The 25,918-nt window shown below is 56.4% G+C and overlaps 7 protein-coding genes across 7 annotated transcripts; 4 read left to right on the top strand and 3 right to left on the bottom strand.

Moving 5' to 3' along the window:
- Window positions 1–105: 105 nt before the first annotated feature.
- Window positions 106–2,265, bottom strand: CONPUDRAFT_101043 (uncharacterized protein). The gene is made up of 4 exons (XM_007768526.1): window positions 1,742–2,265; window positions 1,225–1,644; window positions 1,114–1,156; window positions 106–1,052 (listed from the first exon to the last, which is right to left on the bottom strand). The coding sequence occupies exons 1-4, from the start codon at window positions 2,074–2,076 to the stop codon at window positions 375–377; spliced, it is 1,476 nt and encodes a 491-aa protein (XP_007766716.1). The 5' UTR covers window positions 2,077–2,265; the 3' UTR covers window positions 106–374.
- A 186-nt stretch (window positions 2,266–2,451) lies between these two features.
- On the top strand, window positions 2,452–3,253 carry CONPUDRAFT_142910 (uncharacterized protein). Its single transcript, XM_007768527.1, has 3 exons — window positions 2,452–2,647; window positions 2,716–2,724; window positions 2,846–3,253. The coding sequence occupies exons 1-3, from the start codon at window positions 2,609–2,611 to the stop codon at window positions 3,074–3,076; spliced, it is 279 nt and encodes a 92-aa protein (XP_007766717.1). The 5' UTR covers window positions 2,452–2,608; the 3' UTR covers window positions 3,077–3,253.
- A 3,536-nt stretch (window positions 3,254–6,789) lies between these two features.
- CONPUDRAFT_88829 (LAG1-DNAbind-domain-containing protein) lies at window positions 6,790–9,857 on the top strand (the record flags this gene model as incomplete). The annotated part of the gene is made up of 4 exons (XM_007768528.1): window positions 6,790–7,670; window positions 7,775–8,289; window positions 8,351–9,367; window positions 9,442–9,857. The coding sequence occupies 4 exons, from the start codon at window positions 6,790–6,792 to the stop codon at window positions 9,855–9,857; spliced, it is 2,829 nt and encodes a 942-aa protein (XP_007766718.1).
- A 6,096-nt stretch (window positions 9,858–15,953) lies between these two features.
- CONPUDRAFT_163818 (uncharacterized protein) lies at window positions 15,954–16,965 on the bottom strand (the record flags this gene model as incomplete). The annotated part of the gene is made up of 2 exons (XM_007768529.1): window positions 16,241–16,965; window positions 15,954–16,099 (listed from the first exon to the last, which is right to left on the bottom strand). Coding segments are annotated over exons 1-2 (717 nt in total), but the record flags the coding sequence as incomplete, so codon positions are not given.
- Window positions 16,966–18,549: 1,584 nt separating this feature from the next.
- Window positions 18,550–21,928, bottom strand: CONPUDRAFT_101049 (uncharacterized protein). Its single transcript, XM_007768530.1, has 4 exons — window positions 21,778–21,928; window positions 20,361–21,583; window positions 19,915–20,295; window positions 18,550–19,799 (listed from the first exon to the last, which is right to left on the bottom strand). Exons 1-4 carry the CDS (start codon window positions 21,853–21,855, stop codon window positions 19,625–19,627), a joined length of 1,857 nt encoding a protein of 618 aa, XP_007766720.1. The 5' UTR covers window positions 21,856–21,928; the 3' UTR covers window positions 18,550–19,624.
- Window positions 21,929–22,127: 199 nt separating this feature from the next.
- On the top strand, window positions 22,128–23,324 carry CONPUDRAFT_163821 (uncharacterized protein). The gene is made up of 3 exons (XM_007768531.1): window positions 22,128–22,168; window positions 22,235–22,338; window positions 22,403–23,324. Exon 3 carries the CDS (start codon window positions 22,706–22,708, stop codon window positions 23,270–23,272), a length of 567 nt encoding a protein of 188 aa, XP_007766721.1. The 5' UTR covers window positions 22,128–22,168; window positions 22,235–22,338; window positions 22,403–22,705; the 3' UTR covers window positions 23,273–23,324.
- Window positions 23,325–24,233: 909 nt separating this feature from the next.
- On the top strand, window positions 24,234–25,903 carry CONPUDRAFT_163822 (uncharacterized protein). The gene is made up of 3 exons (XM_007768532.1): window positions 24,234–24,590; window positions 25,290–25,714; window positions 25,780–25,903. Exons 1-3 carry the CDS (start codon window positions 24,257–24,259, stop codon window positions 25,831–25,833), a joined length of 813 nt encoding a protein of 270 aa, XP_007766722.1. The 5' UTR covers window positions 24,234–24,256; the 3' UTR covers window positions 25,834–25,903.
- The last annotated feature ends 15 nt before the right edge of the window (window positions 25,904–25,918 follow it).

Raw genomic sequence — 25,918 nt, forward strand, 5'->3', positions numbered from 1 at the left:
GCGTGGATTGAATAAATAACGAGCGACTAAAACAAACCCTTTATGTAAACCAAGCCCCCTGAAATTCGAAAGACCAAGATGTATCGCGAGTAGTAGTCCGGTGATCTTCTCTCAAAGTGGAAGAAAGAACAAATCAGCGCTGAATGCGAATGGGGTAAAAGAATAAGGAAACCGACTTAAATAACATAACAGAAATACGTCTTGCAACATATTCTGCCTGTGTAAAGTAAAGAAAAAGATAGAAACAAAGGAAGGGTATGTATGTACTGTATGCCAGAGTCGCGAGTCTGATGTGCGGGAGGAGTGTACAATGGACGTATCTTTGATGTTCGAGACAGATGCAGAAAAGTCCGAACGAGACGGAGCCTACAGGTCTAACAGAAAAGTTTGCGCCACCAGAGAACAAACCTGGACCACCAGTCTCCTTTCCATCCGTCGCTGCGAGCCTTTGAGCCGACCCACATGCATCCAGTACCAAAGCGGATCTCTTTCCCCTCTCGCTCGTCCTCGCCTTCCTCGAGATCGGGGACACGCCCCGTCGAGACGGGAAAACGCGGCAACGGGCGGCGAGTGATGAACGGCGGAAAGACGGAGAGCAAGGACAGGAATTCGGGGTTGCAGAGGTCGGGCGCGGTCCAAGTACGTAAGAACTGTTCTTCGGAGTCTCCGCTCGCGAAGTCTGATCGCAGCGGGGACAGATTATCCACCTCGGGCTCAGTAGTCGAGACCTGCGGGGACGACGCCGCATACAGCGCTCGGACTTTGTCATCGGCTCCGTCGCCATTGGTTGCTGGCAGGGGAGGCGTGGCGCCCGAGGACTGCGACGAGGCAGACGAGAGGGAGTGCGAGAGACCTGGAGTAGGCATGTCCAAGAAAGGGTCGCTTGGAGCGCGTCCACGCTTTGAGAGCATGACGGGCGGCGGATTTCGCGTCGGAGACCTTTCTTTCACAGGCATAGGTTGGGATCGAGACCGCGAGTGGAGGAGGGGATCTGCCAGCCCGTCACAATTGGCGGCGGACCTGGAGTTCTGTACTTCTTCGAATGCTAAAACCTTTTTACGCAGTGATGAGAACAACTTGCACAACATAGTTTTCAAGAATAAAAGAACGCACTCCTTTGAGGACATCGATGGCTTCCAGCATGAATTCTTTGCCACTGAATGTCAGAAGACAGAGACGTCAGCTATGAATCTCATCGTTGCTCAGCGCACAAGGGCAACTTACGCCGCTTCCTTGAAGACTGCGTCGTCGAACTCCCATTGTATTCGGCTTTCCCCTGCGCCGCCGAGATTCTCAGGAACAACCTGCAGACGCATCATGGCCCAGAGAGCCTCGAAGAACGGCTTGGTGCCCGGAATACCGGCGGTGCACCACGTCCGCACGAATCGGTCCCAGCGATCAAACCGCTCCTTCCTTGCGGCTGGGCTGGCAGGATCCGCACGCAGGTGCGCGGGCAGCGATGCACCGGGCTGTGTCGCCGAGATGTGGGCCTGAAATTCGGCATGCCTGCGGGCGTTGACGCTCGCGTGAAACGAGGACCTGATGGAGGCCTGCAGACGGGTATAGGGTGCTTTGTGGGAGGGTGGCAGCTCCGCGAGCGTCTGGGTCATCTTGCGCCCCGCGAGCTCATCTTGGTTAAAGTACCTGCGGGCGCGTCGGGGAGAACGGGAATGAACGGGAATGAACAAGGAACGGATTGATGTTAATAGATAGTAGGGCGTAATGAGATTGTGCTGCGCACCATGCTCGGCAGTGTTCTGCAAACTTTTCGAGGTCGGACCTGGATACGCCCAGCGGCGTGCTGTTGCGTTTCCGAGCCGGAGACGGGAGGGCAGACCTGCGTTTGGCGTTCGGGCCGGACGGGAAGGACGGGGAGGTAGGCGATGTGATGGCTGATCTTGTGGTGGTGCCAAGGGGCGATGTAGGTGTGGGGAGGTCGTAAAGGAGTGACTGGTTGCTGGTGTTGGCAGTACCCGCGAGGACCAAAGGAGTGTTTGCACTAGTCTTCTGCGTGCGCAGAGGAGGCGGCGGGGGGCGGGACCGAGGCGCGTCGAGGAGATTTGTTGATCTTGACATAGCTTCCCATAGGCTCGCGTAAAGGCGATATAACTGCAAGCAGAGAGCGAACGCTGCTTCAGCGCACGCGCTTCTTCCGGGGTTGGCTGCGGGTAGTCGGACTGGAGATTAGGGGGTATTTCAGCCACAGAAACAGACAGCAAGATCTCCTGGACTCTGCTGGTGCTCCTGCTGCTGTGTGCGGTTGGCGGCTGGGGGGGTGAGGATGTCGTGCGGGCAGGACACAGGCTGCCTGACCGACGACGCCCTGCCACCAAACAGAGGGGAAAGCAAACTGCTCACTTGCCTATTTTGGAAATCCATTATGTCAGCGCCGTACACAGTGGCAGGCCAGAACGGGCGCCTATTTTTCTCCTTCTTTCAGCTCGGACGTCTCCTCACTTGAGTTGAGTTGTTGGGATCAGGAGCAAAAGGTGCGTTAAGCCTATTGAGGACATCCAACTCGACACGCTCCTTTGATGAAAGTCAGACATTCTACGAGCCCTCTACACCCGTTCCGTGTACATGACGACTTCAGCCGTTGTCACCAATCATGCAGATGTTCTCGCGGCCTCCGTTGGCCTTCTTCGAGGTGGGATTTTTTGCATCCATTCACTGCCATTCTGAATAGATTCGTGCTCCGGTTTCGTCATCTAATAGCGACAGAAGGTGCGGTGCCACTTGTCTGCTCGCCAGTGGTGGCACACCGGGCACCCTGCGCACGTCTCAAACTCCGTCCATAACCATAAGCCGCAGCTAATGACGCATACCCGTATCCTTTTTTGCCCAGGTCACAAGCCAACTTGCCGCCCAAACCCTGATGGACTCTGTACCGACCGGCGCGTTACCGCGGCCCGCGCTTCCCTGCCGATTGTATGCACGCGCATATATGCATACATACGCAATAGCAACGTATCACGATGAATTGGCTGGAGAAATACCACCGAAGACAGATCTTCATCTCGCGTCTCCATCCCCAACAGCCAAGGATCTGCGGAGGGTCCCTGACAGCCGCCCATAAATGCCGACCGAATAGCCGGTCGGTCGACCTTTTGTCAGGCCCACGCTCAGATCAGTGGCGGGCATATGACATAGGTGCTCCTTGTGGACGCAACCACCGGGTCAACTCTTTGCCGACGGAACTCCTTCGTACAGAAACGAGCAACGCTGGGCCTCGCGGGGCCGGATCCGGGGGAAGGTGGGCGACTGCCCATACGCCACGCTTATCTCGTTCTCGTACATAGACGCCCTGGACAATGAATCACAGATGCGCAATCTGACCTCTCGACAGGCCGTGCAGGCTGATTTGCGTCTGCACCCAGACAACGCGTGGAGACACGCAGGCCACGGCGAAGCTCCCCATATCCCGAGAAATCACGGTTTGACGCCCTTCGAAGAAGTGGTATGATGTATTCCTGCCTCCCCATCTCCTCTTTACTGGTTAGCTACCCTGATGCGGCCCTGGGCCAGCGGGAAACGGAAGAAGATGACAACACTGCTCGCTCAATCTCCGAGGCCTCCGAGCCCGAGCACCAACATGTGCCTGATTCAGATGTCGGTTGCTGCGGTCAAAAAAACCTCTCGTAAACGCACAGATCTCAGTTTTTCGATTGCACTGAATACGTCGTAATGTCGACCGTTTCGGTTTTGAACGACGTAGCGGGCGCCCGTCCGTGATGTGTCGGACGGACGTCAGGACTCTTTTTTCTTTTTCTTTTTTCTTTTTATTGTTATGTACAACAGAAACAGACTAGCCCGGCTACCAGGACTTGGACTCGCACTAAGGGCCCAACTTTGACCCATTACGTCAATGAATAGGTTGGTGGCACCGCAATGAGGCGCAGGGACCAGACATGTCCCGCACGGCGCGATGCGCGTGCTGTGCAAAAAATTATGATTATTATTTGCCTCCGTGCATAGTGACGGGCGAGCACGCCGGGCGGAAAGGCTTCCTTGAGCCTCCTTTGTTCAGAGTGCCACAACGCGGATGGCGGTGAGCAATTTATGCGCGCCACAATCCTGTACGCGCACCACAACCAGGGTATTGGGCTCGATCGAGGCGAGGGAGGAGCGCATCGGCTCTCGAAAACTCGACTCGATCGGACACCCCCAGCTGCTTGTTGGAAAGAGGAAAGAGCCCACCGTTCTCGCAGATCGGGTATTGTTGGCTCACCTCCCCTCCAGGCAGCTGCCAGTGAAATTGAAATGGCTGGTGGTGGTGGCGGCGGCATCAATCAAAAGCGGAGGGAAGATCCCCTGAAATTGAATCAAGATAAGCTCGTGGCAAAACAAACTTTGTGTAGCGTGACAACTCAACAGCACCGCTGACAGAACGGGGTCATAGAACGCAAGAAGCAGCAATTAAGATACAGAGGATTCGCCGAGTGAGTGTGCGAGGGAGAGTTGAAGGGAAAGAGAAGGCGAGGAAAAAATAAATAAAACTGGGGTGTGAACGCAACGCGGCCACGGCCAACAAGAGACGTACGCTGTGTGCGGTGCGCGTGCGGAGTCAATTTGGCGTTTGCCATTTGCCATTGCTATTAACAAGTTGCCATTTGACTTGCGCCCTGTCCCCTCGCTCTCGCTCCTCAAGGGAAGGGAAAAGATAATAGGCTAACGTTTCCGCATCGAGTCGTGCTTCCTCCTCTGAAAGGATGGCGCCGTAGCGCGTGGCAGCCGGCCGGGGCAAGGCGCGAGGGCAGCCCGGGCCAGGTCTGAGCTATTTACGATGCACGATTGTTGTGTCCTATCCTATCCTCAGTTGTTACCCGGTCCCTCCCATGCGAAGGGGGCGGCAGCATGCCGAGACGCAGTGCGGGTTTTGATCCCAGTCTCAGTTCCCGAGTCCTCGCGATCAGCATCAAAAACTGGGCACGGCATAAGCGATCGGGCGCTCCAGGGAGAACGCGTCCTCGTTGTACGTGGGCTTAATGGACCGCCGTGAAGCCCTTGAAGTGCGACTCATTCAGCGGGAAAGCCGCCTGAGACGTATTGCATTGATTGAACGGATGCATTCAACGTTCGAGCGACAACGCGAGTGTTTCAAGGGTAACGTGGGGGCCCCAATCAATACGAGAACGTCGATGCACCACACAACTTTTTTTCATTTGTTTCATTAGGATGGGCACGTTATGATCACTTGCATGGGCGGGCCTGTGCGGCGCGTCGAGACGCGGAAAGGAAAAGGGGCTTCCCGGATGCGGCAATGGCACGGAAGAGTGACGGGAGGGCTCGTGAGCAGGGAGTGGTGGAGAGGCGGAGACAGAAGGAGAACTCCATGGCGTCTCGCGTCATGTCGGCCCACCTGTTGCCAACGGGAAGCGGCGTGGGCTGAGGAAGAAGCCCAAGAGGGACTGCATTTACATTGCGAGGCCATGGACGTCTCGCGAGTCGGATAACACAGGGAGCGTGATGAGCGAAAAGGGAAAAGGCAAGTGCCATCAAAGCATCCTAATTTAAAAGTGTAAAATCGACATATTGGATCTGGAGGAGCGAGTGTACCTTGCGGCAATGGCCGAGGAGAGAAAATAGTGTATGAGATTGTAACAAGAAGAGGGGGATGGGTGTTGAGATGGCTGGTTATATGCGACTATATGGACCGAGGAGTGTGCGAGCGAGCAGGATCTGAGCGCACAAGGTTGGGGGGCGGGGGCCAATCGGAGGAAATGAAGGGTTTGTGGTCCAGAAATACAGCTGCAAACCGATAGGCTGGCTGCGGGGACAACGAGAGGCACGAGAAAGGAAGAAGCGAGAGACCACTGAATGAGGAGATGAAGTAACGGTCGCTCTAATCATTGTTTGTCCGAGACAAGAACTCGAATTCAGATCTTTGCAGCCCTCGTCCGGCTCCTTTTCGTGCGTGGATCAGCGCCTTGCCGCGGGTTTCGCAGCTGAGTGCTGAGTCGAATCTGAGCCTGCGCGAGATCAGCCTCCCAGAATTAGACTCGAAGACGGGGACACGCGCATATAAGAGGAGAGAGGGGTGCCCGATCTCGAAAGTCACTAGTCATTTTTTGTTGGCTCGAGTCGCGCCTCGTCGACTGCACCCCGCGTCTGCATCTGCATCTGCGTCTTACACTTGTCGCACCTCTCTATCTACCACCTCTCCGTGACCCTGCGCGTGCTTACGAGCATTGTCTGCCAAGGTCTTAGCCTCCACTCTGACTTGGACATCGGGCGCCGACCACTTGCCTTACACATCCCGACCATCTCCGCCCTCCGCGTGGGGTTGCCTGTCTTGCGGCCGCGTCCCTGCTGGCGCACGGAAGCAAATCTGAGTTTTGGCAATAGGCCCGGTTAATCGGCCAGCCCGGATCCATCGCGTCGAATCCATCCATCGTCGTTACGCCTTTTTGATTTTAATTGCAATTGCAATTTGGTAAGCGCGCTCTCTGGTCCTGTGCATTGGATGGTTGATTGCTCATTACCGCATTCTGCATGTTTTCTGATGGCTTGTTTTGGACTGTGCAGGTGGTGAGGCGCCCTTGTTCGTCGCAGATTATCAGCAAGATTTGAGGACTCCTGTACGGACCAATTTCCATAAAGCTGTCGTAAAATTGAATGGCTCAAACCGCCGCTTGGCCGTCCGTGATGACAGCGGCAATTTCCGACCGCCGATCAGACCTGGGATTCGACATCGACAGCAACATTCACCACCACCATCCCCGCCTCTCCTCCTCCTCCATCTCCGACATATACTCCAGCGGTTTCTCCTCCCGAGAACGCTCCCTCTCTATGGACTTTTCGTCCTCTGCAGCCCACCAGGGTCAGCCACCCCACCATCCACCCAACGCCCTCTACGGCCAGCCAGACCTCGATAACGCGTTCTCCCCCATCCACTCTGTCGACAACAACTCCCCAGCTCACCCCCACATCTCGAACCACTCATTCGACCAGCAGGAGGGCATGGACGTGCCAGAGCTCTTCACCAACGGCGCCAACAACTTCTCCTCGAGGTACCGCGCCAGCTCCGCATCCTCTTCAGGGCCCAGCTACGGCCTCTCCTCCGAAAATGTCTACAATCACACCAACTTCGGCGACTCACAGGGCTCGTTCGGCAACTCCAATGGCAACCCGTACGAACTTATGAGCGTCCCCTCCAGCTACAGCAGTGGCAAGGTTTCCCCGCTTAGCCCCACAGACCCCATGACGGGCATCCAGCAGTCCCCAGTTTTCCCCCAGTCGTCAGGGATGAACGGGTCCAACAACCATTCTTTCAGCGATATCCTCCAGCAGGACAACGGCCGCCGTATTCCCAGCATGAGCGGCCCGGGTGGTTACCACTCTGAGCCGTTCCAGGACGACTTCGCGATGAGCAACGGCGGCAGTTATCCCCCGTCGGCACTACATCACTTCCAGCAGCGCATGAGTGCGGGCGACCCGCGCTTCGCTCACGGCTCCCCCATCTCGTCACATATGCAGCACGGCTCCCCCGACTTGTACCACAGCGTCTCTCCTCAGGATACCAATCCCTCTTTCCGACCATCGTATTACTCCGAGGACGTGCAGTATATGCAGGCCGGACGGCATCCTGGGATGCCCATGCTCGACTTCCCGGGCATGCGTCCAGGCCAGCCAGGCATGGGCGCATCGAACGATCTCCAAACATTTATCCGGTTAGTCATCCGTTCAATTCAGTTCTTCTCTTCTCCCCTGCTTATAAATCAATCTTTGCCATTGTTCTTGCTGGCCAATGCTGATGGCGGTACCGTTTGCGCAGCCCCTACCTAGATCAGTACGTGCGGACGCCGAATCGGCTCGCGTTTGGAGAGCGGACCGTGATCGTGATGTCGAGCAAGGTCGCGCAGAAGTCGTACGGCACGGAGAAGCGCTTCCTCTGCCCACCGCCGACGGCTATCATGATTGGCAACTCGTGGTGGACGGACGTGGTGCGCCGCGGAGAAGAACCCAAGCTGTGTCCGCCACGCGTGACGATCTGCATCTCGGGCGAGCCCGTCCCGCAGGAGGGCTCGATCGAGTGGACGTCTGCCTCGGGCAAGATCTTCGACGTCAACGACGCGCCCACGGGCACGACGTACATTGGGCGGTGTGTCGGGAAGCAGCTCTTCATCTCTGATGTCGACGAGAAGAAGAAAAAGGTCGAGGCGCTCGTCAAGATCACTGCGCCGTCGTCGGACGATGAGCCCGAGCGTGTGATTGGGACCTTCCCTTCTCGGCCCATCAAGGTTATCAGCAAGCCCAGCAAGAAGCGGCAAAGCGCGAAGAACCTTGAATGTGAGCACGTGCTTGCGCATTTTATTTTTCAAAAGTGTCTAATCAGAAGAAATTTCGGCAGTGTGCATCAACCACGGCTCGACGATCTCGCTGTTCCACCGGCTGAGGTCACAGACGGTGTCCACCAAGTACCTCTGCGTTTCCGGCTCAGGATCCTCGTTCAAGGGTTCTGATGGTGCTCCACTCATGGGTATCGACGCCCGTGTTCGCTCCAATACGCCATCTTTCATCGCCCGCACTGCCAGCTGGGATCCATTCGTGATGTACATCGTCGATGTCAACAAGCCGGCTGGCGGACTCGAGGTCCCCCCGCCTCCACCACCGCAGCCTGATTATCCATCTCCCCCGCCCAACGCGATCCCCTTCCCCACGAACGGCTCGCAGATTCCGATCTACTACAACCAGACCGTCGTGCTGCAGTGCCTCGTCTCTGGCGTCGTCTCGCCAGTGCTCATCATTCGCAAGGTCGATCATCAGACCACTGTGGTTGGCGGTGGCCTCCAGGAGGGCGCCAAGGGCGTCGCAGATCACTACTGCGCGCTCAGCGAAGTCTGCGGCGACCCCGTCTCGCAGCTGCACAAGATCGCGTTCGAGGTGTATGACCCAGCGAAGGGCATGCCTGAGCCCGGCACGCCCGGCGCGACCGGTGCGTTCCTCTCGTGCATGGGCGAGAAGGTGAACACGTACCGCCCCGTCGACGGGCGGCAGTGGAACACGCCCCCCTTGCCGACGTCGCCGATTCTGCCTGGCTCGCCTGTTGTTTCGACGCCTGTGTCTATGGGCGGTAACGGGGACTACTTTAACGGCGCGCCGGGCGCGACGAGCGTGACGAGCGAGCCGGCCTCGCCGTCGTCATCAAACGACTTTACCAACGATGGCGGAAGAGTCAAGAAGGGCAAGCGGTCGACGTCGAGCGCCGGTGGCTTGGGCAAGAACCCGACCAAGGGCCGGCGGCGGCCTACGTCGGCCGGCTCCGTGTCATCACGAAGGGGTTCTGGGAGCGACGCGGGCGCGTCCTCGGGAGCGCTCTGGCAGATCGACATCGGCGAGACGAGCGTGTGGACCATTGTCGGTACCGGTGAGCACTTCTGTGATTTCATATACGCCGCCGCGTCGTTGGGAACTGACACCCGTGTTTGTTTGTGCCTACAGACCAGGTCCGGTATAACTTCTACGTCCCGCCCGTGCTGTTCGACAACCAGAACGCGCCGCAGACGGGCTCGTTCCCGATCCCGACCAAGCCCGTGACGCCGTTCCCGGGCGTCGTTAAGTACCTCCCGCCCGACCGCGCGGCGGAGGCGCCCAAGTCGAACTGCGCGCAGTCGCGCGGCGTGCTCGCGAAGCCGCATCCGCATATCAGCAAGATGTTGACGGTGTACGGGGAGAACTTCAACAAGGCGGACCCGGTGCACATCTTCTTCGGCGCGGAGCCGTCGCCGTACGTCGAGATACGGTGCACGGAGGTGCTCGGCTGTCTCCCGCCTGAACAGCAGGTGCCCAAGCGTCGCTCGATCATCATGATTCGCCCTGATGGGGTGGTGTTCCCGTCGAGCGTGATGTTCCCTTAGCTGCGCGCCTGCATGGCTTTCTTTCGCTCCATCGCACTCATCTTCTAGACTATGACATTCTTGCTTCTCTCCTCCTGTGCTGTATCTCACTCGTCGTCGCGAATGTATGTCGTGTGTGGATGGTTCACCTGCTGCCGCTGCTGCTCTGTCGCCGTTGTTCTATCTTGCCTGCCTCAATGCAATGCCAATATTTGCCGTCGCCGCTGCTCTCCCCCTTGTCTCGTGCTTGCTCGCTGGTCTACCCTTTGCGGGTTACTCTACTTATTATATTCTGTCGTCGTGTTTTCTATAGGATCTACTTACTCTTGATCTCTTTCCTGCATGTATTCTAGTAGTAGAAAGGACTTGGAATTAAAAAAAAGAGGCGCCGCGCATGCTCTACCCTACCTATTACAGCAAACAATTTTTCCCTCTTGGTCTTGGTCGTCTTGGTATCTCGGCGTTATTTGTGAAAGACAGTCCACTGGTCTCCGCCGGAGAACGCTTAGGAGTAGCACTCCGCTTGCATGTTGCTTGCATCACGTTCCTGTGGCGTTGCAGCCCGGTCGGCGTTGCGATGGCATCAAGGAGACCGCGAAGGAGATGGATTGATTTAACAAGTAAGAAAGAAAGAAAGTGAAGGTCTGATTGATCGTGTTCTGTTTCTGTTTCTGCTTCTGCGTGCGTGCGCTACGATAGGTTACGGCATCCAAGCTGGTCTAGAAGTCATGGTTGAGTTTCAACGCCCACTCGTCCCGTCAGGCCTTATCAGCGGTATCAAGTAAGTGCGAGGTCTGCTATTTTCAGCTTTGCGCCCGCATGAAGCGCAGATTTACAGTAAAGGCAGCACGGCACAGTTTATGCGCTGTTCGCTGTTTCAAAAGGCGCATGAGTTTGATGATGATGTGGTTTGTGTAGGAAGCCGGCGAGGTTTTTCAGGCTTTTGGACGTTGATGCCAAGTAGTGATGCGGCAGGCGTCTGTTTCGAGTTCATATCTGCGGTATGATCAGGAGCAGGGCCGTGCTTTGTCCCAACCCGACCTTTGAGGTTACGCCGCTTCTGCGGTGCGCGTTGGGATCATATCAGACAGATACACCGATCCAAACGCCGCGTACTTCGCGTGCAGCTGCCAAATGCAACTGCTGACTCAGTACTGGGGAGATATCGGTGGTGCGCGAGGAGAGATACAGTCTAAGGTTTGTGCCCGTTCGCCCCAAGTTCAAAACGAGCGTTGATTCCGATCATCAAGCCGTGATGTAGCCATATAGACCGTATTCTTAGAAACTCGACTCTCTCTTTCTTTATTTACCACTTGTGGCACTGGCGAGTTGGTCGAGATCATGTCTTGTTAATTGAGGGTTGCACCCCTGCATTACCTGCGCATCTGCATGTCCATGTGGTTGCATGATGCATATCACTGGCAAACGCCGTGGCGCCCTTGCCCAAGTTGAACCGATCAATAGAAATGCAACACCTTGCAAGGCATCTGGAGTATGTACCTATGTAGCAGTGAACCCCGCGGATCTCGATCAACAGCTCGGAGCGGCTGACACCCTCCACTTACGGGACGTGGCGAGGTGAGCACTTGCCCGTTATTGAGGTACACCATGATAATTTGGATCGCCAGATCCAGTGCGAGATGCGATAGAGCAAATCCGGACTGCGAGTGATTGCGTCCGTGTCAAAACATATGGGTCCACGTAGGTGGCGTACAAAGTTTGCCCCTGTCGCTGTCGGCGGCGCAACGCGCCTTACTGTGCGCAGCTCGGTGAGGAAGGCACCGACGGGGCCGCAGCCGTGGATTAGGGCGGCGGGATAAAGGCGCTTTAAAGTGTCTTAGTGCAGCTGGGCCGGCGCTCTCGTAAGTCTTGACAGAATTAGGGTCCTTTGCACCAGCGCCAAGGAGAAGGCAAGCCTCTCCGTCCCCAAGAAGCCGGTACGCCGATTTACCAGCGGTTGACACAACTAAACATTATCCTTCCTGCCTCCTGCCTTCGCAACCTTCGCAATCGCTGTCGCGACCCGCCCGGCCGCGGCCGGTGGTAAAGTGGGTCCAAGATGGACGAACCCGAAAATTACCTCCCGTCCGGTTGTTATCTCGGCTAGATTAGTTCGTTGCATTCGCGGATACAGCCCAGCTGAGCCTGGGACACGATGAGAACTCGACGGACCTTTGGCAGAGCTAGGCCCGACGGGCAGGTAATAAGCCCGGAGATCGCCAGGCTCCATCTATCCAACAACCACTGAAGTATCTGCTTCCTTGACCAGGAGCTTCCTGCTTCCTGCAAAAGCGGAACGGGGAGCCGTCTCGGGGGAATCGCAGCGTAACGGAGCTCGCTCGAGGAACGGGTATCATGGGTCGCAACAGGCCCGCCGTATGCCATGAAGGCTTAGCGTAGCTCATTCTAGAGCCGACGGACTTCCAATAGGTAGCCCAACATCGCCTCCAACAATGAAGAAGACCCACCATCACCGGTCTGGCATCATTGCATCGAGGTGTCGGCAACTTAACTGCGCGTCTTACGGGGATATACAGAGACCAAAGTGGTCCGCTGAAATGAAACAAGAGGTCGCTGGGTTTGGCGGTTACATCTCCGCGATGGGCTAAAAGATAATAATGATGGGGTTGATGGAGGGATGCGGAGCGCCCATCGTCGTGGCACGAACTGGGGCAGGGCCGTCGAGCACGGAAATATCTGGGGCGGTCGTGTGGATGCTCAGCCCGGGATTCGCCGTGTATCAGAGGACTCGAGCTCGGATCCGGACTCGGAGAAGTGGATCAGAGAATCACTGCGGAAAGAGAGAACTTCAGAGATGCGGGCACGCACCAGAGATGTGCATGTCGATGTGTAGATGTGCAGTAGTAGCAGAGGCACAGTCCGCACCCGCACGCTTGAACGCCGCTATCAGATGATATCGATGCGTGCATGTCCAGTACGTACGTGGTACAATGCGGAGAAAATATTGAACGCAGCGCGACGATGATATGATGGGGCACAGCCAGATGGCTATTCGAGGTGCATCGAAGAAGCCCCTGGACGCGCGGATATCAGATCGCGCGGTCAACCTACGTATCACTGGCGGTGTAAGGAGGAACATCTGTGACGCACTTTGTCGTTCCTAAGACAGGAACGTGTCGCTGAGCTTGAACTTGGCGGCTGCCTTGTGGCACCCGTGGTGACCGATGCGCAACTATAGAGATCGCTGGTGAGTAGAACCATGGTTGTGGCGTGGTAACGTTATAGGTGTTGAACGTTGATCGTAGAACGTTCGACACTGCCTAACAGTAGCCGATCGAAGCCTGAACAGTGCCTTCATTTTACTTGCTTCGATCTGTTCTCAGAGTCCTAGTATCTAATGACTGAGACGGACGTCTCGTCGCCAAGTGGTAAGATTAGAGATAGGGGGTTTGCTCCAGTTGCAGATTCCGACGGCTCACCCTAGTTGGTATAGCTCGAGTCGGAAGCTGTATGACGGTGAAGTCCTGTGTCCAAGTTTGCAACAACAACATATCTCCAAAGATGTCGGGAAGGTTTAGTCTCCTGTCAGAGCTGTTCATCAGGTAACGTGTCGCTTCTGTTCTTTACTAAAGAGAACACCGACCGGCGGCGCCCGATCGACCATCATGTTGTGACCTCCTTGGGACTAGAACGTTGTGTTCTTGTTATACATCGTTGGTGCATGGCGTCAACGCAGAAGTCCTGCAGCTAGCTAATCGACGGCAACCTCCGAAACACAGACTTCGGAATTTAAACTTCGTCCGTGTCATGTTTTCCTGTAATTCAGCGAATCCATGTGCTTCTTATCAACCGCTTTGACTTTCACCCTTGAGCGCTGAGCCCCTGCGCCACAAAACCACATATATGGACATACTTGAAATGGCAGCGACTGCGATGGTGACAGAATATGCCAGGTGACCACAACGTTGCCGCCGGTAATGAACGACAGAATGTGCCCCGGCGCAGATCATGCGGACGTCAAGCTTTCAAGGGTGGATAAACATACCGCCGCCGCGGAGACGAATAGCTACATTGATGCCGGTGACGGAAATAAACATTGAGCGACGACAAAGCGAATGAGGCGGGTATCCGCTCGACCAAGTTAGCAGATAACTCGGATCTGCTAGCGGCGGCGACTAGTTTGTTGGTAACATGACCGAAAAAGACTAAAACAGCAGAGCATAGAATGGATATGGGGGCGCCGCAGGACTTCCTGTACTATTAGGTGGTCCGCGGAATGAAGGGGAAGAATTAACATGCAATATTTAGAGTTACAGTTAAGCAGCTTTCCTGACGGCTGCCACCGCGCTGACGTTGCTCGAGCCCTAGAACGTGTCCAGGGAATGTGAGCACCTGAGCACCGACCGGGAACAGCAAAGGGAGAACGATAATAGACCCGCTATCAGAAACTTCGAGTTTTCCAGCGCTTACATTCATGAACAGAGACAAAAAGACAGATCGGACGAGGAAATTTGCAAATGAAGAACTATGCCAAACATTAAAAAAAGTATTTCAAACAAGTGACCGACGGAGGCGGGAAAGAAAAAAGATCAGCGCACACCCGCCTCCGCCAGCGAAGCCTCCGACCGCCGGCGTGTTGTACCAAAGCCAGATGGCCTCAAGTTTACGCGTTGTCGTCATCGCTGATCTCTGTCCAGCGTACACGTCCGACTCCAGGTCAAATAATCTGGCACAGACGGTCCGTAGCTCAAGCCCTACGTTGTGTCCAGATAAGACGAACAGAAACTCGAGGTGTAAGTTACAGTGTAAGGGGCGGATGATTGCTTTACTAACTGTCAGAAGCTTCAAACCTGAGCGTTATAGATACCAGACGAAAAAAAGAATATTTCCAACAACCGCATTAGGGTGGAAGCTGGCGCACAGCTGGTGAGAGCCTGAGGCTTGAAAGTTGAAGCAGATCTACGCGAGCTGCAATAGGCCGTAACTTGCCAGAGGCCACAAAGCTCGTGCAAAGGCCACTGGTTTCGAGACAGCGTTGAGGGCGGGACACAAGGGCATTTCCGATACCTCATAACACGAGTGAGTTTACCTTCAAAGAACTACCCGCCTCCTTGGCGTGATCATTAATGTGGTGCATCGTTTTGCCACCGTAACAACCGCGCGCCACCGTCGCCACCGCCAGATGCAGGCGCTTCAGTCAAACAAAGAGAAAGGAAGGTTCGGCATTCACTCGCCTCTGCCATTAATTTGCTCCACCCAAACTGGATGTGGTACCTGAGCTACACCTCGCCGTCTTCGTTGAGCTCACGCCTATTGCATATGTCCGTCAGGTCAATTGTAGATACCAGCAGATGAATACGGTCTAGCCTGGATCATCCGTAGCTCAGGCCCCAAATGAGGTGAACGTATTGTATGCCTTGAGACGCAAAGGGAACCCGGAGAGACGATGAGGAAGCTGGCAACTGTTTTCAATAGACGTCCAAGGTGGAACACGAGAGCATGTCCGATACGCGCTGTCCATGGCATGGAATGAAATGAGTTGGTCCACCTCACGCAGGACCGTCCGCCTCCTTGGACACGGGACATTATCATGACAACTTCCACATTTGCCTTGCCGTCATAACGACCACCGCCCTCAGCGAGCGCTCGCCGCAAGCGAAAGTCATCTCGCCTTCGACTCCGCCAGCTCCGCCTCCTACTCCTCAGACGTACTGTACCCAAGCTGAATATGGGCCCTCAGCCATGCCCCGTCGTCCGCGCCGAGCTCTGGCGCCGCGTACACGTCCACGAGGTCGATGGGCGCCACGAGCGGGTGGTCGAGGTCGAGGCGCGCCTGGACCATCTCACGCAGCGCGCGCATCGTATAGGATTCGGTGCACCGTACGACGGTGAGCGTTTCGATGTTGGGGCCTAGGACTGGCCCGCCGAGCGCGCTCTCTACTGGCGGTGGGGGCGGGTCCGCGTCAGTGGGAGGCTGCGCGGGTGTGGTGCCAGCCGGTGCCATCACCACCACAGGCGTCATGCGTCTGAGGATGTCGTCGGTGAAGCCCGCACACCTGTCTGCCCTTAGACAGTGCCCCTGGAAGTTGCTTAGCGCGTTGAGAACGTGCTCCGTGCGGTCGATCTCCTGCAGCGAGAGCTGGTAGCCGTCGATGGGCGGGAGGGGCGTGGGCACCGTGCAGTCGACGAGCATCACGGATGCATTGGGGATGCTGCGCCACGGGAAGTGGGTGCTGATGAATGAGCTGTCGATGTGCTGGAAGAGGAGGGTGCCGGTGAATCTGTTGAGGAGGCGCAGGTCGCTGGCGCCATTGGGGTTAGAGTCTGCGGTCGATTCGGATGAACGAAGAGGAGAACAGGGAAGAGGAAGAGGAGGCTTGGTCAAAACACGCTCATCGAGCGGCGCAGAGCAGTCAAACCCAATATCCGTAAAAGTGACGAACCCGCTCCCCCTCGCGTCGTTCAGGATAAACAGCGCCTCCACCAGCGCGGCGGGTGACAGCCCGGGCGCACCATGCGGCGGCCTATACCTCAAGAAGTCCGCCTGCACGCTCATGCAGGAGCTGTTCCACTCCTCCCACGTCTTGCTGGCATGCACAAAATCTACGAAACTCCTCGCGTCGAGCGAGACCTTGTTCACGCTCGGACACCGCAAGTACCGGAGGCGCAGGGGCGCCTGCGTGTCCGCAACGAACGACTCGACGCAGAGCACGGCGAGATTCGCCGCAGACGCGCCGTCCAGGATCGCACTCGCGACGATCGTCGACGAGCGGTACATGAGCGTGAGGTACAGCGCGTAGCACCGGTCCAGATGCGGCAGCAGCGCGCGCACGAGCATCGCAACCCGCGCGTTTTCGTGAGCGGCGTCCATGACGATCGTCTGGTGGTACGACGCGCGCAGGTTGAAGTGGATCCCAGCGGGGGCGGACGCGGCGAAGTACGCGTCGAGCACCGATGGGGAAAGCAGAGGGGACTCGAGGGGGAGGATGACCCTGCGCCAGTATTCTGGGACCATGCAGAGGACGTCGAGCCATCGCGTGCAGACCTGCGCGAGCGCGAAGGGGAACAAGGCCGGATCGTGTTGTTTGCGTTCTACTTCGAAGGACCACTCGTGGAGGATCGAAAAGATCGCCAGGAAAATCTCGTTCGGGAAGTCGAGGATTGAGGCCTTTTCCCATGCTTCATGTTAGGGTTGCAATTGGGCAGCAACATCGAGAGGGCTTACCATAGTTGCACAAGCGTCGCTGGATGGTGAGTCGACTCCCGATCGTCCTTTAGCTGGTCCTCCCTTTGGAATCTGGTGTTGGACGTTGTCTGCCATCAATGAAGGAGAAAACATATGCTTGATTTATCCAATCCACGTGGCAAAGCTGACACAGATGTCAAACCCTCACAATGCAACTCCGCTCCTTTCGGGATGGCTAAATCTACTCGAACTGCTCACGGTATTCAAATGTCTCATGGAGCTAAACACACAAATGCTGGAGGCACTGTATTGCTGCGCTATCAAACAACGCTCAGCATGCATAAAGGGGGGTCTACGTACTGTTTGCTTACCTAGTAATCAATTAGAGAGCATAGCTGAATATCGCGCATCACCGAGGAGAGCACTGAAGCTAAGAACACGACATTGGCTCTGTGCGACATCTGCGTGCGTGAAATTGAAGGATAAACCTTTTCATGAACGATTTGTACGTACGTGGGAGCCCCGGCGGTTCAACAGATTAATGGTGACAAGGAACACCCCGAGACTAGGTTTGGTATTTTCATATGAGCTTATCTTTAACCCCCGCCTTCATGAGAGCGTCTTGTCTCCATCGCTATAGATTTCACTCGGTTGACGTATTGTCGAATATGTGCTCGGAGGTGAACGTGGGTGTGGGTTCAGTCCAGGAAGAATAAAGCGAGCAGCGCCGGCGGTCATTGCGGGTAAACAGGGGCTTCGCGGTATTCGGCAATGTGCGAACCGAAACCCGACGAGCATATACGCATGCCAGCTCCGATCAGCGTCAGTTGCGACTGACCAGCTGCTGGATAAGAGACTACTTTTGTTTTCCTTCCTCTCACCTTTTCACTTGACCGATCAATTGAACTAAGGAGCAAACACTCGTACGTATGCTGCAACTTTCTACACCGCGTTGACACCGCGGCGCAAAGTCTGAATCGGCGAACTAATCAGAATCATCCACCCACGCCTTCTTTCAGACCTCTTAGACATCCACCCAATACATCTCCTTCGCGCATTCTGCTCATTTCGCCATCTGAATCGCCGTCCCTCGAACAAGCACTCCGATCTCATCGTACGCGTCGCCAAACTCACGCCGCCCTCACCCCTCTTCTCCCAGTCTCCGACCGTCGAACCCGCCGGCCGAACCGACTCCAACGCAGGTTTCCAGCTCCAGTCAACTCTCCGAGTCTCGCATCCCTTTACATCAGCATCAAACTTACCATGCCTTCTTCCGCCGGCGGCAGCCTCGAGCTCCTGGGTACCCCGCAGCTCGTATGGGACGCATATGTGACCTATCTCGTCAAGTACGAGTCCGGTTCGTGGGTCGCCACGGCGGCCACCGCGTTCCGCGTCTTCGCCGTGCTGCTGATGCTCCCCATCATGTTCCTCACCCTCCTTGTGAGCTCTTTGCCTTTTCCACGTCATATCTTCTCCCCAAACTTCTTAGTCACCGCTAACATCCGTGCGTCCTCGCCCACGTGGACACGAACACAGGACATCACCTCCTACGTCATCGCCCGCACCCTCGGCGTCGTCGACGAGTCCAAAGCAGCAACATCCGATAAACCCTCCATCCCTGCCATCCGCATCTCCTCCGCCGACGCGCCCCTGCAACAACACCCCACCGACTCCGTCTCCGCATCGACATCGGGCTCGAGCTTCTCCGTCATCTCCCATTCCGACAGCCAACCCGGCTCTAGCACCGCCGCCCGCCTCTCAGGCGCGGCAGAAGCCCAGGGCAGCGCAGCGGCGGGTGCAGGCACCAAGGAAGACAGAGCGGCGGAGCACCCCGAGGCCTACTTCGCGACGGACGACACCGCGCCGCTCTCGGGCGTCGGCGTGTTCTCCCCCGCCGCGTCGCAGCCGCCCTCGCCCGTGCTCACGCGCGCGCGGCTCGAGCGCGTCTCCTCGGCCGAGAGCGTCGCCACCACGGGCACGGGCACGGGCAGCGAGAGCCAGGACGAGGCGCCGACGGTCCGCAGGAGGGCGCCGGCGGGGCTGACGATGACGGCGCGCGATTATGCGTAGATTCCTCCAAGTGCTTGTGTATGTGTGCATTTTCGGTGCTTGAGTGTATGCGTTCGTAGGACGGGATATGCAATCATAGATGGCGGGTACGCCAAACGTACTTATAGGACGGGACACGATATGATTATAGAAAGACGAGCTCGCCATTCTTGTACACATACGACGAAGGTATATGTACGACGCAGAGCAGCGTGTCTAGAGTAGAGTAAGGAATGCATTGCACCTATCATATAGCCAAAGCAAGTACCGCTTAAGCTACGTAAAGTGCGCTTCAAAAGAGTCCCAGATGTAATTTGCAGGTGAGGCGAGGCGAAAAGTGGACTGAACTAATGATACACGGTACTGTACACTATGTAAACCTGTGACAAATGCTGACGGAGGAAACGAGGAAACAAACGAAAAACGAAAAACAAGGATGGAAATCAAGGATCGCGAGATTGCATTGACAATGTCAATTAGGGGAGGATCCCCAGCCGCAGCTGCATCGAACGAAAAGGCACAAAAACCCCAAGCAGGCTGCATCAACGCGCGCGCACGAGCACGAGAACGAGGCGCGAGGCGGGACGACCGCTCAGTAGAACCGCAGCTGGTCGCGCGTGAACACGGGCGGCTTCCAGATGAGGTTCTCGGGGTAGATCTGCCGGCGGCGCCTCTGGCGCTTCGCCTTGTGCTTCTCGATGACCGCGTCCGAGAGGCAGATGACGTGCTGTCCCTTGTAGTGCTTGAACAGCTGCAGCGTCGTGCACCTGCGACCAAAAAAGGGCAGTCTGTCAGCTGTGGGTCGGGGAGGATAGGTGGCGTGAAAGGAAGGAAGGAGAAGGGAAAGAAGGAAGGGGGAGAGGGGAGAGGGAGAACGCTCACGTGTTCATAATATCCGCGTGCGTGATGCTCGTCTTCTGCGCGATATCATCGATACTGATCTCGTCGTCCTGGTGGTTCAGCAGCAGCTCGACGATCGTCTCTGCCCAGTACGCTCTGTACCCCAACAGCCCCAAGTCCGAGAGCGGCTTCTCGGGGCTGCCGAGCTTGCCCTCCTTCTTGGAGAGCTCGTACGAGAACTCGATGAGCACCTTACCGAACCCGTGGCGCTGGTGCTGCGGCAGCGTGAGGATGCACGCGACGTTGTAGTTCTCCGCCGACTCTTTCTCCTTGGAGAAGTAGCCGATGATGTGGCACCCCGTCGAGTCGCGCTGGACCATGACGTAGTACATGAAGGGCGTCACGTCGTAGTAGAGCGTCTTGCTGCACAACGGAGCAGAAACATGGGTGTCAATGAGATACATTCCTTCCAAGATGAGGGTACGCACTGGTCAAGAAAACATTTTGACAGCAAGCTCAGATTCCGACACCATGTCACCTGCCTCTTCCCGTCCAGCTCGAAAAACGAGATATCCTCGTGCCGGTATATCTCGTTCCCCGGCGGATGCCGCAGCGTGCACCGTGCCCTGTGTCGGCCCATCATGAATGGCGTCGGGTAGAACCCCAAGCAGAATTCGCAGATGTACAGGATCGGCAGGTGCGCGTACTCGCGGGGGTACGGGCTGAAGTACCACGCGTCGACCTCGTGCCGCCCAATCTGCAGTCGGTTTAGGTTCTTCACGCGCGCGACCTCGGACACGGACTGCGTCATCGACCCGGACGTGCGCAGCTTCTCGAGCTCGGCTTCTTTGCTGAACGAGGATACGGGGGGAGGAGGGGAGGTGTTCGCGTCCGGGGTGAGGTTGAGCTCAAAGGTCTCGCCTTCGTTTTCGTTCTCGCCTTCGGCATCGGCGTCAGGTTCGCCATCCGCGTCCGCTTCTCCATCTGCGTCTGCTTCTCCCTCTGCGTCCGCGTCGTCGTCGTCGTCGTCCACGTCCATGTCGGCTTCGCCGTCTGGGTCGCCCTCCGCGTCTGCCTCGCCCTCACCGTCGAGGTCCATCTCGCCATCCGCGTCCGCATCGGGGTCGTCCTCTTCCTCTTCTTCGTGCATGATCCTGTGTTTCACCGTCGGCGACGGCGACGGTGCGGGTGACGGTGACGGTGCCGCCTTGAGCGCGGCGGGAGCGAGTGTGCCGGCGGGAGCAGGGGCGGGGGACGACGCGGCCGCGGCCGCATTGGACGTAGCGCGCTTCAGCAACGACGCCTTGCTCTGGTTCTTGCTCGTGTGCTTGCTCTTGCTCTGCTTGCTCTTGCTCTGAGCCTGGCTCTTGGGCACCTTGCTCGGCGCCGGCGTCTTCGTGTGCGCGCCCTTCTTCCCCGGTGGCGGCTTCGGGCGTGGCCACTCGAGATCGCGTGAGAGCACGATGCGCGAGCCGAGGACCCAGTCGTCGAGCCGCTTGTTGAACTGGTCCCAGTGCACGAAGAACTCGCGCTGGTCCGCCGCGTTCACGGCCGCGTCTTCCTCCTCATCTTTGACGCCCTTGGCGCGTCGGGCGACGGCGGCGTACGCGCTTACTTGGCGGTCGCGGATGGAGAGGACCTCGGCGAGGCGCTCTTCCTCGCCGTCATGGGTCGGGCGGCGGATGTAGACTTTGCAGCCGACGGAGACGGTCTACATGGGGAGGAGGATCAGTCATACAAGGTTGTGGATGGCATTGAGGGGGATGTGCGTGGGCAGGGAGACAGAGACGCGGACAGGGTTAGGGGTTCGATGAGAGGCGCAACGTTGCGACGCGGAGAAAACAGGGGCGTATTGATGAGTCAGCAAGAAAAAAAGGCGACGCTGGCGGATAAAGGGCGACGGACCTGGAGTGAGTACGTCCCGCCTGGCGTGATGGGCGCGGGCTCGAGTGGTCCCTCGTTCACTGGAGAGGCAGACACCATCCCTGTGTGGCTCCTGTGGTGGTCTGTGAGGGAGCTATGGGCGATATGGGGGAACTCGGAGGGGGCGGGCAGGCAAGGAGGGGGGGAAATTGGGCGATTTGCCAGCGCAACCTGACTCAAACACATGCTTGGCAGTGCGCTGACAAAGCATCAGCCACAAATGGAAAAGCATGTTCAAACCTCCTTCCGCTCCTGAACCAGAACGCTCGAGACGGCATTTGGCCTATAACATCTACGCATGATATCATCTGTTTGTACAGCCTACCTCTCTCGCTAAATCACATAGAATTATACCGCATTTTCTAAGGAAAAGGTTAGGCAAAGCGTACTGTGGCACTACTCACTCCTGATTTCCGCGGGCGCCTGTTTCCGATTTTAGGGGCGTCTATTCTAAAAGCATCACACGAGGATGCCGCGGACGGAGGAACTTTCCGGTGAGTCAGCATGTTTTTGTCGGACGTTAATCTACGTTAATGGACACAGGTACGCGTCGTCCACTCAGTCTCGTGGAAGAGCTAGCAAAGTCCTCATACCTCAAACTCGAAAGCGCTGCTCATCGCATAGGTACTCACTTCATGCCAACCATTCTTTTACATCAAGATCAACATATATCATAGATGAAACACTTTGAGTCGCTTTGAGCTGTGGACAAAGCCTGTGCAGCCGCATCTCTTTAGATGATATCATTAATGCGCCCACTCCTAGCCGCTTACTATATGTTTCGCTAATCTTGCGATGGAGGCCTCCTATAGAAAGGCGCTGAGCTGCGTTTCAACCCCTCAGCTTACCAGGTATTAAGCGACGTCCATCTTCCGCCTCTTCCTTTCTTCCCTCCACTACTTGACACAGTATGCCTTTCTACCCAATCCAAGTCGTCCAGTTCTCCGTAGACCGCGAGGACGACGACAACTTCTCGTCTTTGCCTCTACGTTGGGCCATACACATTCCCATGCTCTCGCGCTCATCTACGTCGGCATCACCTTGGTCTCCCACCTCTTCGGAATCGGCAGCTTCTGGTCCTACGTGGGAACTGGAGACCCGAACAGGACGCACGTATTACCTCCTCTCGGACGACTCATTCGCGCACCCAAAGTCGCTTTCAGTGCGTACGCATACTGGGTATGATCCTCCCTTCGACGCGTCATCCTGGAGGGGAACCGCCGTCGTAGGTGCCGTATCGAGCAACAAGCTCGCGTTCTTGGAGCGTATACTTGAACGGGTGTCTCCGCCAACGGAGCCATCGTCGTTACCACCATACATGCATACCAGCGATGCCTCGGAGGGTCAGATCTGGGTGTGGGACGCCCTAGCTGCGCTCCGGTTCAGGGGGCTTGGCATCGAGCCCACCTTGACGCGCTCGGTGCTGCAGGTGGAGATGGTACAGCTGAGGGAGGCTTGGGAGTTTGGTGATATATGAAAAGGACTTACGACGCAGAACTCAGCTAATCGGGAAGACGGTCAAGATTGACGGGTAATTATTTTGGAAGCCATGCAATATCCTGTACACCTAACATAACACTATGGTTATATATTATAATACTTTAATCATGACATGCACGTTGGCCAAGCGCAAAAATTGCACGTAAATACTGTAACAACATAGCAGCCAGCAGCCCTCTCACCCCTGCCTCGAGCTCTAAAAAACTCCAGGTTTCACACTCAGCACTCGCCCGATCGACGCGGAAAGCCAGGTAGATTGAATGGCGCACGCAACGGCCAGAAATACGACCAATGCCATCAGTCGAGCGCTTGCTTCGTTTAGTCACATTAGTGTACACTGCGCCCTATAATCAACGCTCGAACGACGAACCAGAGCGTCGGGCGGGCTCGTGCACACGCAGATCCGGATATAGGGTAAACGCGATTCACCGACCCGGAAGAGACTTTGTCGGGCGCATGAGTAGATCATAATGATAGAATTAGGTTTCTCCGAGGTACAGAGTATCGGTATAATGTATGCTCGGGGCTCGAGGCGGGGAGTTCGAGCTCGGGTTCCATCAGATGAGTTCTGTTTACCATGTCTGTGGAACTGTAGCACGTAACGTTCTGCCAGAATGGAAGGCCGAGACGCCGAGAGAGTAATACGTTTGTTGAGAGCTACGAACGGTTTAAGCTTCAGTCTATCAGCGGTGCAGGAGCCGTAAATGCATACGTGCGCGGATCTCGTTCCAAAGCAAGCATGTAAAATCCACAGTGCCATCGGACCGTGCCGAAGCTTCAAGTCTTCAGAGCTCAGATAGGCCAGTCCTTAGGCCCACATGGTCCATCGCAGAGTTTGGAGCTTATACAGAATACCAATGACAGATAGGAGGATGATACGGGGGTGCGGGTTACGTATGCCACCTGCAAGAGATGTGAACAGAAAAGGACAGAACGGGCCAAATTCTACTTTTATTGAAGCATGCACGATAGATCATCAGCTCCGTCGGCTGGCGGCCCACTCCATCCCGGTGAGCGACCACAGCCATTAATATCTCGCAGTGAACCGAATCGGAGAGAAGAGAAGCGAAGCAAGGGCGGCGCGCTGGAAGCACTGGTACTAGCACGTCCACGAGTCATGGCCACGCGAGAGCGGGAAGCACTAATATTGGCTGGAAGGCCGTCCACGGGCTTACCGGACATCCGGAGCGGTCGACAACTCAGCGAACGGGCGGACTGTCAGGTGCGCGTGCAACGTGCCCACGAAGTGTCGGGCGCCGTATCATTAACTGCGAAGCGGGGTCAAGATGGCGAGGGTACGTTCTTGACGCAGGTACAGAGGAGAAGCTACCGACAGGCGTCACAATATGTCTTATCTAGTGCCGACATACAGTGCAGACATAGCTGCTCGGCTTCGCGCACATCGCTCTCCGAGAATTGGGAGCGACCAATGGGTTAAGAAAGAGTGACCCGAGCACAAGAATAAGCTAGGCACCAAAGACAAAGTTTCGTGAGCCGACATCGCCATATCGTTGAGTGGTCCCTGTCAGGCAACTGTCCCATAACGAAGTGACGGACCGGGGTAGGGGTTCAAGGGACAGAACGTAGAACGTCCAGGACAGGCGGCCGAGCATGTACAGTATACAACCTGCCAACATGCCCTTGTGACGTAAAGGTACACCAGATCTTGCACGGGGAGAAAAATAAGACAAACCCCCCTTCCAGATGGAATGATAGAAAGACAGGGCACAATCCTCGTTCGAAGCACTGAGAGAGCCATAACGGTGCCAGCTTCGACGCGTGCGATCCTGCGCCTACATCACTCCACAGCATGAGATGCGGGCAAGAGCTTGGCCCGTGGGCGCCCAAGAGTCAGAATCGGCTACATCGTTTTGCACAATGTTCGACGCAATCGAAACGAACGCAGCTGAACGAAAGGCAAAAAAGGGGGTACAAAGAACGAGAAAAAGAGGAAAATCTCGAGGTCTATTGCTCGCGCTCAACCCACATCGCAGTCGCAGCGGCACTATGTGCGCACGCTCCCGAGGCCGAAGGAAGCGTGGGCCTCGCGCGCGAATCATACCCTCGGCCCCCTAGCGTGCCGCACCATGGGAGCCATTGCAAGAGCCGCGCCATTGTCACGGTCTGCCTACCATCTGCGGAGGGGGAGCATGCGCCCGCGTTCCTCGGACAGCCTCGAAGGTTCAAAGCTCCAATGGGCGGCTGGACAACTCTAAGCCGCGTGGCTTACAGTGTGCCGATCGAGATAACAGTTATAGAAGGTTTGGATGCGCAGCAGCCGGACGGTGATTCGAGTTCTTGCGAGCGACGAGAACTCGAAGGATACAGGGTTCAGAGAGAGTTCGGTTCGAAGTGCCAAGTGCCAAGATGGGAGCTTTCGGGCCTCTGCGCGACGCTCATGCTCACGCACGCTGTCGAGGTGAGAAGAACGCAAGCACGGGCGGCTCGGGGTGGTCGGACCCACGACTCACGAGCCAGAGTTAGAGCCAGGACGGTGGATTTTCATTGGGGAAAGTGGGAAATGGATGCGATGCATAGCATATTATTAGGTGTCGCTGGAGTGGACCAGGGTGTCAAGGGTACTGGATACAGCGTATGCACGCAATGCTATCCTGGTGGCGAG

This window comes from Coniophora puteana, assembly GCF_000271625.1.
Source record: "Coniophora puteana RWD-64-598 SS2 unplaced genomic scaffold CONPUscaffold_4, whole genome shotgun sequence".
Taxonomy (NCBI): Eukaryota; Fungi; Basidiomycota; class Agaricomycetes; order Boletales; family Coniophoraceae; genus Coniophora; species Coniophora puteana.